The 12,729-nt window shown below is 46.4% G+C and overlaps 1 protein-coding gene across 2 annotated transcripts in view; it reads right to left on the bottom strand.

Moving 5' to 3' along the window:
* Positions 1-223: 223 nt before the first annotated feature.
* Positions 224-12,729, bottom strand: part of INO80 (INO80 complex ATPase subunit) — a 545,189-nt gene continuing 532,683 nt past the window's right edge. For both annotated transcript variants that reach the window (XM_086937360.1, XM_086937361.1), the window contains one exon: positions 224-2,396. In XM_086937360.1, the coding sequence (XP_086793486.1) occupies positions 2,179-2,396 (218 nt within the window). In that variant the 3' untranslated portion in view covers positions 224-2,178. The remainder of the gene's footprint in view (positions 2,397-12,729) is intronic.

Raw genomic sequence — 12,729 nt, 5'->3', positions numbered from 1 at the left:
TACAAGCACTGTTGATATAGCAAACAATAGCACTATGGAAAGATCAACCAAAATCAACGTTTTAACTGCACCAGTGTAGAAGCCTTTGAGATCACATACTTTACAGTATCAGCATTGTCAGCTGAACTCAGGCATCCAGTACCTGGGTGAATCCAGGCTTCCACTACCAGCCTGAATCCAGGCTTCCACTACCTTGGTAAACACACTCAGACTCGCAATTACATAAAATTACCGCACTCCATTTTATTTTTTATTTCTCCTCCAGTTAGTAAAAGAAAGATGTGTCTCTTTTTATACATATGTACAAGTTCAGTTATAAAAATAGACATCACATTCAAAGAGAAAAAAAGGCTTTGCATTTTTCAGGCTTTCGGCTAAATAATATACATATATATATGTACACGCAAACACACACACACACACACATACATACATACATACATACATACACACACACTTGAATCTTTATGGGGTAGGAAGGTAAAGAGTGAAACATTCTCATGATTTAACTTATTGAAAGGACTCCTTACACAAACACAAAATTAATTTAAAAAATCTCTCTTGTCAAAACAGTTCAGCCACTTTTCAGGTGTGCAAATTAGAGGGGGGAGTTATTTGTGAGTTCAGCTCCTAGCCAGTAAGGGTACTAGAAAGGACTCCGCTGCTGCTTGGGACCTGGAAATGAGCAAGTGATACATTGATAAGCTACTTGATTGTTATTAACCAGAAGGGACAACACAGATCCTGGCGCACCGGATCCATGCCAGATTCTCAGGAGATCCAAATTAAAGATAAATTTACATATAACAAATCTAAATCAAACTCATTTAAACAGTTGGTGGTTATCCTGAAGATCTAGCATTGATATGGCCCAGAGATATCCATGTTGGACACCAGCAGAAAGAAGGTACTGGCAAATTGTGCCATTCTTTAAAGATTTTGAAATTCCTATATGTTTGTCAAGGGGCCTGGCTCTTTGAAGACTTACACTCATGGTCAATGCAAGCACTTTACGGCACAGTGCCTGAAAAGTAGTCTTGCCCCTCATTTGGAAGCGGCGAGATGCTCAAAAGGAATGGAAGATAAAAAGGACATGTGTATTTCTATTCAGCCCACAAAGCTCTTTATGAGGAGACCTCTTCAATGAAACCACTTTGGTCTCTATAATTTTGTGGGGCACAGGAAATTTGTTTTCTTTTGCATTTTAATAAAATAGTAACTGGATTTGCAATATTTCAAATGTTGAAAATACCAATCCAGGCATTAAATCCTGCAACTTTGGACAGAAGCTGGTCCGTCCTCTTTTTCGTGAACAACATGGTACAACACATTCAAATTATGCACAGCATTACGTCTGTGTATATCATTACAACCACATCCCTGTCATTCTATAAATAGCGGGCATCAAATGCCCGGATAGTCCAGAACTTGAATTTCAAACCACAGCAAGTAGCAGGCACTTGCGTTACTCAACATGGGCTTTGGAGAAAAGTCATATTTCTGGCAAATAACCCTTCTCTGCGGCAGCAGTAAACAAGCAGCAACAGGGTTATAGAGGGGCAGCTAAAAAAGAAACAAAAATGCCCAAGGCGGCTTATTGCATTAGACAGTGCTACAGTCCAAACGCTCAATACTGGGGCCACACCCCAAGTACCCTCCTGTGGGTCCCTCTGGCCGCGGTGCTCTCTCTTCATAGGCCCTTCAGGAATTCGAACTCCATTGCAAAAACAGCAACTTCCCTGGAGGCCCGCGCCCTTTCAGAGTCACTGAGGTGGGCTATGGCAAAAGTCCATAGTGCAGAATTGCTCTTGCAACTCAAAGGATGCAAATGTTCTGATGTTGTACAGCAAAACCAGTGTCAGGAAAACTAGTAAGGGGGCATCCCCTGTCACAAGAAGGCATCACACCCATGGCAGCATATTATCACTCAACCTAGGCGTTAATACATGTGACCGTAGATCTGGATCCTGGTTCTTCCTTTGCAAGTCAATTGAAAAGAAAGTGCTTCTTAAGACACCCGTCCAAATTGTGCTGTATTTTGTTTTCAGCAGATATGCCTGGGAGGCCCTGTGCCTGGCAGGCCCTGTGCCTGGCATTATTCATACAACTTCCAGCTGGATGAAGAAGACCATTTAAAATTCTGGTCTTAAAGCAAAAACTGTGGGTGACTTGAATTTGCTATCGTCCCCCTGAAGTACTGACTCCTTTATTTGCTTTACGGATTGTGGGTTCCGGGGTCAAGTTGCCACTCAAGTTCAGGCTTTTTGGGGTCCCAGAAACACTGTTTCCTTTGGATAAAGAGGAGCTCACGGGAGATGAAGTAGTTGCTGTTGCAAAGTCCACAAGCCCTGCTGGGCGAATCAAAGAGGTTTGAAGAGGACTGCTGGCGGAAATCCCTGAAAAAAGCAAGAATAGCACATTCATTAGGATGTTAAGAAGGCAATTGTGAATTTAACAGTTTTACTGTATTTTGGGGGGAAAAGCATGTAACATAAGGATGCACAATTAAATTTCAGCTGGCACTAATTACTTTTACCTCAATGGAGCAATCTAGTTAACAGTGACACAACAGGTTTTACTATCCCATCAAAAGTCCTTATTGTTATTGACTGTTGGTGATGTAAGATTGAGTTAGGAGACAAACTTTATACTTTTCACTGGGTGACCTTTTTAGGGAGGAAATATAGCAAGACAAAGAAGGTTACCAGAACAGAAGTCAGACATCATGTCCTGGGTCTCCACAGGAAAGTGAATCAACTCTTAGAATGCACATGGAAAATTTGCTGGAGGGTTTACTCAATATGAGATATTGGATATATTTAACTGTTAAGGCATTTAAACCCTCATTAACTAAATGCCAATCTGCCTAAAACGCAAACTCAAAAGTCGGATTCAATAAATCAAAAATCCAATACTTACAAAGGTAAAAACAACAAGCACTGGCGTTGCAAATAGGTCTCGCAGTAGGAAAGTTGGAGCTATTACAATTGCAAATAACAATGCCTTTTATTTTTGTTTTCATTTTAAAAACATAAAGGGCTTTGTCATTTACAAAACCAATAGCTCCAACTTTCCTACTGCGAGACCTATTGTGCACTGCACAGTGCGTGTGTGAGTGGCGTTGCGTGTGTGAGTGGCGCTGCGTGTGTGAGTGGCGCTGCGTGTGTGAGTGGCGCTGCGTGTGTGAGTGGCGCTGCGTGTGTGAGTGGCGCTGCGTGTGTGAGTGGCGCTGCGTGTGTGAGTGGCGCTGCGTGTGTGAGTGGGGTTGCGTGTGTGAGTGGCGTTGCGTGAGTGAGTGGCGTTGCGTGAGTGAGTGGTGTTGCTTTGAGTGAGTGGCGTTGCATGGGTGAGTGGCGTTGCATGTGTGAGTGTTGTTGCGTGGGTGAGTTGCGTTGCATGTGTGAGTGGCGTTGCGTGAGTGAGCTGCGTTGCGTGTGTGAGTGGTGTTGCTTTGAGTGAGTGGCGTTGCGTGGATGAGTGGCGTTGCATGTGTGAGTATTGTTGCGTGGGTGAGTGGCGTTGCGTGGGTGAGTGGCGTTGCGTGGGTGAGTGGCGTTGCGTGGGTGAGTGGCGTTGCGTGGGTGAGTGGCGTTGCGTCTGTGAGTGGCGTTGCGTCTGTGAGTGGCGTTGCGTCTGTGAGTGGCGTTGCGTCTGTGAGTGGCGTTGCGTCTGTGAGTGGCGTTGCGTCTGTGAGTGGCGTTGCGTCTGTGAGTGGCGTTGCGTGTGTGAGTGGCTTTGCGTGTGTGAGTGGCGTTGCGTGGGTGAGTGGCGTTGCGTGGGTGAGTGGCGTTGCGTGGGTGAGTGGCGTTGCGTGGGTGAGTGGCGTTGCGTGGGTGAGTGGCGTTGCGTGGGTGAGTGGCGTTGCGTGGTTGAGTTTTACCCATTGTACTTAATCACACTTTTCTGCGCCCTGAAACCTATTTGGGTGGAATATGCAACTTATTCATTATATAAGAAAAAAAGAAATGAATAAATAAATACACAAGGTGGGCATATTGTGTGGGGAGACGGGAGGGGGCTGAAAGAATGGGGCGAGCCCTAAAAAACAAGCTGCTGGGAGAGGAAAAGGGAGTGGGAGGGAGGAGGAGGCAACAGGCAGACGGCCAGAATGCGAGTCACGGCCTGACTCGCAAGTGAAGTGAATAATTAGGGGTGGAGTAACCAGAGCATGTGTGGATACAGATGTAATTAAGAGTGATAAGGGAGGAGGGGCATGAAAGACGTGAGGGAAGTGAGTGAAGTGTGAAGCAGTGGGTGGGGAGGCAGGAGCAAATGGGAGCCTTTGAAGAGCAGAAGCTCAGTCAAGCTCGTGCACGCCTCGTGCACTTCCCAAAAACTGCTCCAAAATCCGCTTGAGTAACACTATATTTTCTCCCATTTATTTGCCGGTTTATGGGATGGAGGAAATAAATAACTGCCAAACAGAGAAGGTCGAGAAATGTTACCATCCGTCAACATCTCTAAGATATCGGCACACCTCATGCAAATTGAAGCGTCAATCACAAACACAGACTCTGGGGTTGTAACCGCAGCTAGAAAAGGTGTCACCTTTAAGCTTTCTGTGAAATATTTTTTACAAGAGTCGTAAACATATAGGATTTAAATATTACAATAGCAGGGTATAAAGTAAAGGCAAAGATTTTTTATGCATTTTTTACTTTCTGGGGCAAAAATATCAGTTTGGCTGGTGAAAAACAAAACTGCTTTTCAAGGGTCTTTGGGTGTGAGGAGAAGGTGCTCGGTGAAAGGAGAGATTGAACTACCCCAAATGCGTGGTCAAATATTTTACTTTACCAACAAAAGTATGGATAGATTGGATTCATATCTTGCACGATTATATGGCGTCTGCCTCCCAACTGCTCGCTTTCCAGCACCCTTTGAGGGCCAATCTGACCTCATGACTGTATATCGACAGTGCTAGTTCAGGTCAAGGTGTACGAATAGCATTATTTTGATTCAAGACTTCATTTAGTCTTTCAGAGAGAGCTGTTCATGTGTTCTGCTGCAATCACTCATTGATCATGAAGTTGGGGTGCACGTGCGTTCCATGTTCCTTCACCTAGCATACACACAGTAGACGTGCGGCTCTCCTTTCGCCTTCATCCACTGAAGATCGTGCACAACATTCAATTAATCCATTGCCGTTTTTAGTTTGCACAAATCCTTTGTTAAGACTCACTGGCGACATTTTGTCCGCACCTTGATTGGAAGGAGTAAAGCACAACTAGATTTATTTTTACAGCATTGCTGATATTAGGCTTAGGCCTTAAGGTTACTGATGGTCTTAAGGTTAATGCATATTTGTCTCAGGGATAGGGTTAGGCTTCAGCCCAAGGTAGACCGGGTAAGCGTTATGCACGGGTTCATTAAATGTGGGTGCGTTTAATTTTTATAAACATTTCGGTGCATCACTGTAGTCAAGCAGCAATAATAGTATTATTAGTGGTAGGCATTTTAGTTTGTGTGTTAAGACCTACATCCGCTTACTAGCTAGTCAGCCTTTTCACAGCATAGCGGTTTAAATTGTCACGATTACTTTGCAACACAAAAAAACCGCTTTATGATCTGTCTGACAGGCAAGACAGTTACTGCATCAGATTAAAACATCCGTGTTATCTTGTAATTGGATGCGAGGCGCGATGTTTCAAGCAACGAAATGTAAAATCGTTGCACATTTGCTCTCACGCTGGAAACAAATCACCCCGTTATCATGGTTATCTGACCCGGAAAGCTTGTGAACCAGAGCGCCGAGCTCAGTGAAAACTAAATGCCAACAATTACCTCTCAGCCCGCGGAGAGAGGGCTTGGAGCAGCCTTTACCCAAAGTACGCCAATCTCAGAGGGGAAGGAAATGCAAGAGTTCACTCAGCAGACGAAAAGTAGAGTAAAGGAATGCACAGGAGCAAGAAATAAAATTGAGAGTCCATGAAAAGAGAACACAGAGATGCAATAGTTTGCGGGGAGAGAGAGGGGATGTGCTGGTGTGGGAGGGGGGAGGTGCTGGTGTGGGAGGAGTGCTGCTAGGGCAAGGCTGTGTTTGCGGGGAGAGAGAGGGGAGGTGCTGGTGTGGGAGGAGTGCTGCTAGGGCAAGGCTGTGTTTGCGGGGAGAGAGAGGGGAGGTGCTGGTGTGGGAGGGGGGAGTTGCTGGTGTGGGAGGAGTGCTGCTAGGGGAGGAGAAGCCTGATGCCGGATGGGGGCGGGAGAGCCTGGGAATGCGAGAGGCTGGGCTTGCATGCGATGCGCGTGCTGAAAAGATGTCTGTGAGGTGTGGGAGGAGTGCCTGATGCCGGATGGGGGCGGGAGAGCCTGGGAATGTGAGAGGCTGGGCTTGCATGCGATGCGCGTGCATGTACACGTGAACTGCAAGAAAACTGCGGGCTGAAAGCCCTTGGTTTGACTTGTGTTTTGCCGACATGAATTCTCGCTCCGCTCTATGCGCTTGCGCCCATCGATAGGTCGCGAGACCTAAAAACAATCAATGTAATCTCATAGAAGAACAGCAAACCTTTGTTCACAAAACTTTTAAAAATGTATTTGTACTTCTGCTTATCAGCAACATTTCTTGGTAAGAGGTTTTTCATTTTTACTGAACTTTTAATTGTTAAGAAGTCTTTCTAATCTTTTCCAGTGAGCCTTGCATTGACCATCTTCCAGTTTAAGAGTAACCTTCCCCTTATGTCCTTAACAGCCTTTGTGAGGTCAGTTGGACATGAACGGTATACCATGCATTCAAGGGTGCTCTCAAAAGGGCTTTTCCTGCAAAGCATTAGTTTAACTGAAAGCAGGACAGAGCCTATGATTAAGTTTTTTTTCTCAAGACTTTATCTACGACTCCGTCCACAAGGGCTGCATTAACTCTGCTTTGGCACCATACTATAACACCAAGAAGAACCTGAAAGGGCTACAGTCAGATTCTGATTCGGTGTTTGAATGCCTGTATATAAAAGCTTTTATGCCCAACACCCATGATATACACAAACATAAAGGTTGCACTTAATGCTTATATTGATTTTTTTATAGCGCACTAATCATCAGAGAGGGTTATCAGGCGCCAGAAATACATTTAAAATGAACATCATATCACGTACGCGGAACCAAAGAGCCTGATGAATTTTTCTCTCCTCTCAAAAATAAAGGGCCCTTAATGCAATTATTTTCAGTGTCAGAATGTCTGTAACTACCTTTGGGAATGGTCTCACTAAACCTCCTTCCTCTTCACTCAATACGTGCCCCGGCCACACAACATTGGTGGTCTTTAAAAAGGATGGCCTCTGACAAGACGTTAATCTTAACTACAACTAAGGGCAAGCTAAGGTCTAGGACCTCACCCGCCCTTCTCACCACCCTAGCAAAAGAAGCTCCCTCCTCCATAGCCACGGTAGGAGAACAGACCATGTCAGTATCTGGGGAGGTGTTCAGTCCACTGACGTCCAATTCCTCAACACCAGTCCATATTGGAGTCAAAGAGCTGGCAGGGGATTTTGTCTTCATCTACTTACATCTCCTGTCTGCCATAGCTTGGGAAAGTATGGCCCAGGCCTCCTCCCGGATCATTGGCAACACCTCCGCAACCGAATCTCACAATGCATGGAAGTAACGACCCAAAAAGCATGCAGTGTTCACGGACCGCAGTGCCAGGCTGGTTGTAGACCACATTCTCTTACCTAAGGTGTCCAGGCTCTTGGAGCCCCTATTCGGTGGAGTGGATGGGAATGTGCCAGGGATTTCTGGGGAAATGGAGGCTTGGACCACCAGGCTTTCCGGTGTAGGGTGTTGCGTGAGGGAATTGGCATCCCCTAGGGTGGGGCGATGGTGGCGGGCAATTGTCCTGTTCACAGGAGCCCTTGTGCTTGGCTTGTACCAGATCCCAAGCATGACGCCAATAAGGGCTTCATTAAAAAGGAGAAGCAGTTCTGAAGGGATCATTCCCAGCTGAAGCACTTCTGACAAGATGTTAATCTTGACTGTCACTAAGGGCAAGCTAAGGTCCAGGACCTCGCCCGCCCTTCTCACCACCGAAGCAAAAGAAGCTCCTTCCTCCATAGCCATGGTAGGAGAACAGACCATGTAAGTATCTGGAAAGGTGTCCAGTCCACTGACGTCCAGTTCCTCAACACCAATCCATATTGCAGTCAAGGAGCAGGCATTTCGCAGAGTCCATTGGCCCCTTCCATTCTCCCCAAGTCCTAGCCCTTAGGAAAAGGGCTCAGGTTCTGCTCTCGAGGATAAGGCTCAAGTTGGTGCCTGAGTCCGAGTCATGCGATGCCCCTCTGGCTCTGTGTTGGAGTTGGGGATGAAAATGGGGTCGGCGCGTCGACTTTGGGACCGGCAGAGCAGAAGGTCGAGGTGGTATGACAGGTTCTGGTCCGGATCCGTCCATGGATCCAAGAGGAAGACCGGTGAAAGAGGCAGATCCACAGGTGAGGAACCAGTAGGGGCTCCCCCCAAACCCGTGGTCCCAAAGGCATGCCAGCACGAATGGACCACCCAAATATGAGGTGCATGGCCTCATAAAATTAGCAGAGTTGGGCGGGGGTCACATCGGACCCTCGAAACTTGAGAAAATGGTGACTGGCGCAGGCACACACTCAACTGCGAAGCCAGGCCTTAAATGACATTGCTCTGTCGTCGGATTACTTCAACGGACAGGGTGAAGTCAAAGACCTCTTCGACTTCTAACTTTTCTTCTTTTTGTGGGATTTACCCAAATGCCTGGACAACTTCGATGAAGATTGATGGCCGCAACCGAATCCGAACCTTTCTCTCGACCAAGATTGAGACTGTTGCAGAGTCTCAAAATGAGCGGCAAAGAGCTTGAGGGACTAGTACCTCAAGGCCTTGGGGTGCATGGTGGGGAAGTCAATGCAGGTCTTCACGTTTTGGTCACATTCCAGGCACCAGAGCAAAACAAGCTGGTCTGTCACCAACATTGTCAGTGACGGGCACTGCAGGGCTGAAGCCAGCTTTCCTAGTGGACATCCCTGCCACACTAGGAAAAAGATCTCAGAAAACATCATCAAAAGGTTCAAAAAAGGTCAGTAAAAATGACTGAGTACCTCTCTCCGAATCTGGGCTGACTGGTGCAGAAAGAAAAGAACTGACAGAGCGCTGGGGCAGCACCTACATCACTTCTGCCGCAGAAGGCACTGACGATGCTACGCAAAGCCGAACAACACCCTCTACCTGTGCACAGAGGTGTTGCTCACAAAAAATTTCAGAATCCAGTTGGACTACAGCTGGATTAATTCTAAGGTAAGAAATCTGCAGCAAGAAGTCTATCAGATTTCAAGCTGCAGATTCCTCACCTTTTGAATAGATATCAAAGCAGTACCTATGTGAAAGTAGGTCTGTGAATGGACTCAAACCAGAAAATCTTTCAGGGCAGAGCGGGCAAAATGCCCCACTCGGCGAACTGTCCAGACACAATAGTTCTTCATGAAAGTAAAAAAAAGAACAGAATTTATAAAGCGCTCAAATGCCCATGGGCTTCTAGGCGCTGTAGTGTTGCAAAGCCACATAGTGAACTAATAGTGTCACGTGGTTAGGATAGGCCTGGTTAGAAATATCACCATTTGCATGCTCACATTTCTTAAGTTGCCTTCTCTTTTCAACACAATGACTTTTTACATACATTTGCGTGCGTGCCCATGCAGGATAACATTATCTGAATCTGCATAGCCTACAAATAATTTTCATTTCCTAGGCACCCTATAATGACGCCGCAATTGTTTATTCTAGTTGTATAGTGTCATCACCTACAAGACAATAACATAAATAATAACTGTGTAGTGAACTTTAGCCCTTCAGTACAAGGGCTAAAGTTCACTACACAGTTATTATTTATGTTATTGTCTGGTAGGTGATGACGCTATCCAACTAGAATAAACAATTGCGGCCCGACAGGGGTTGAAACATGGCCACATGGGTATTGTTTATTGTATATAGAGAACCACTTCCTTGTTAAAGGGGTGGAACACTCAACTGACACTGTGAGGTGACTTCATGTCGGAATTCCAGCTCAGCTGATTCCTGCTTACCTACACGAGGCATGTCCAGTTCTACACCAAGCTGGAAAGCCTGATGACATATTACCCGCAGGTAATAGGGAAATAAACCACCCGGCCGGGATTTGGCAGATAACTCACCTTTGGCAAGACTAGTTTAGGGATAGCCAAGTAGTTTTCCTTATATACAGTACTTATACGCCTGCATAACTGCTTTAGCACAATGGTGGGAATGTTATTGTTTTCACTGTTCTTGTAATGTTAATCACGCTACTCTGTTTCATTCTATTGATTATCGCAGCGCACGTACTTTATGCAAGAATCAAAGTTCTTCAATAAATATTGAAATGCCTTGTTGAGCACTTCTTGATCTGCTATCACGATTTCCTTGGGGGAACAGGGTTGTCATGTTCTAAGGTTGCATACACATTTGATACCCTGTATGGTCAGGGGTATAGATGGTGCACTGTGAGCTAGCGGGATAAGGGCCAACATATCCTGAGGGTGTGTCTGGCACAATCCTGACATTTATGTTGTCCGACAAACGCACAGTTTTACAGACGAGGTACAAGCCATACAACAACAGAGTACTTCAGATCACACTGTGCCTATCTTATAAGGTAAACAGCCAGGTTTTTAAGTCTCTTCTAAAAGGGAGATGCATATTCAGGGATATAAGATGGCATGGAAGAAAATTCCAGAACCATGCCACTGCAACTGAGAAAGCTCACCTCCCCATTTCTTCTTCAGGGCACTCTAGACTATTATCCATTCTTGGTGTGCTGAGCAGAGATTTCTAGCAGGTACATACCATTTAAACATGGCTTTAATATTTGCTGCGTTTTCCACTTAGAGTGCTTTAAGCACCGAACATAATGTCTTAAAACGGGACATGTTTCTCTACCGGGAGCCAATGCAGGTCACTGAGTATTTTCGACACCGAATGCAACTTTGGAATGTCCAGCATGAGCCTTGCCATTGTATTCTGCACCAATTGCAGCTTTGCAAGAGTTGACCTATTGGATTTGAGGTAGATTGCATTACATTAATCTATCCCCGAGGAGACCAGGGCAAGAGAAAAGTGCTTTCAGGCTGGGAGGGCCATAAACGAATGTCTTTGCGAACCTTGCGAGTCACAGGGCACAGGTTCAGGCTCCACGTGAGACCCGGCTTTATGGAAATGTGCATCCCAATGATACTGGAAGATGATCTGGCGAATTGGGATTTGGGACTACCATGACTTATCACTGAGGTCTCCTGTAGTGGGACCAGCAGGGACTTGGTCTAACTGACACGTAATCCCGATGAATCACTGAAAAGCTGCAGGATCTGAAGGACCCTGGGCCCGGTTGCGGCGGGGCGAGGCATGAATAACAGGACATTGTCCGCATAGAGGTCGATGCGGTCTTCCATTGCAAGACCCTAATCGAAACCCCATACCTGTGCGTCACATCTCACCCATGTTGCCAAAGGTTCCATAATCAGGGCAAACAACAGCGGGGACAAGGGGAAGCCATGTCGAGTACCTCGCTTGATAGGAAATTCATGGGCCAAGATGCCATTAATGTGCACCTGGGCTCGTGTACCAGCATAGAGGATCCTTACAAAAGCACGAAATCGCGGTCCAAAACCCATTGCCGACAGAGTTTCCTCCATGAAGGACCAGTCAACCGTTGCAAGGTGTACTTTTATAGCTGAAGACTGCAGACCAGATCTTGCTAAATACAAGAGATCATGTAAGATTACGTTTTCTTGACCCAAAATCGGATGATGACTATTTTGGGCACAGCACGAATAGAACAGTTTCCATTTAAATGCATAGGATTTTCTGGTTGATAGCCTCTTGGACTCTTTCAAAATGTCCATACAGTCCTGTGAGAAACCTAAATGTCAACACTGGAGGAATTCAGGAGCCATGCTGTCAAGCTCAGCGACGGCAGGTTGGGATGGAAAAATCGGTCCTCTGAACTTATATAGGAGCTCCGTCTGCATGGCAACCTCGGCTGTAGCCGTTCTGAGAGGTGTAGCAGGTCTGGGAACCAAAATTGCTGAGGTCTTTCTGGTGCAATTGGAATCATTCTGGTCGTAGAGAAAATCTCCCGGACCAGTTTATCAAAAGGGCATTCCCTTGGAGAGAATGCACGGAGCAATGAGATGCACTGGTGCATTGATGCAGGAGGTGGAGCAAGGCCGTGCAAGGTGGTGATCGGTTGCGGTCACTTGCAGTGGTCAGTGTACAGGAGGGTGGCGAGCCGCATGGGGGGTGCCCCGGTGTTCTTCCCCCTTGCAGAGACCCCCCACTGACGCCACCATCTGATGCAGAGAAAAGCTCAGCAGCAGTGAGTGGAAGACACAACCGCATCATCGCAGAGAGAGTTAGAGGCAGAAGTCGGTGTGAGCACGCATGCATCTCATCACAGAGCCACTGAAAGGAGGGTGAGTTAATGAACCCGTTGATCCTGTGGTGCTCCTGGTGTAGTGCACTCCGTCTATCCTACCGCGCCCCTATAAGGAGTTATCTATAAGAAGTTCCTCAAAGCTTGTGTTGGTAGCAGGGTTATGGGGGCACATTAGGCGCTACAGCGCTGGTAGCTCGCATTGCGGAGGCAGCCTCTCTAGGAGCAGGTGTGACTTCTGCTTGCGGGACACTGCCTGTATTCTCCCCTCCTAGTTTGGACTTCGGACCTACTACCCTATATATTGCTGGTCCAGGAATCGTTCTGTT

Source organism: Lissotriton vulgaris, chromosome 9, assembly GCF_964263255.1.
Source record: "Lissotriton vulgaris chromosome 9, aLisVul1.2, whole genome shotgun sequence".
Lineage (NCBI taxonomy): Eukaryota > Metazoa > Chordata > Amphibia > Caudata > Salamandridae > Lissotriton > Lissotriton vulgaris.
This window is presented reverse-complemented; position numbering and strand designations above follow the sequence as displayed.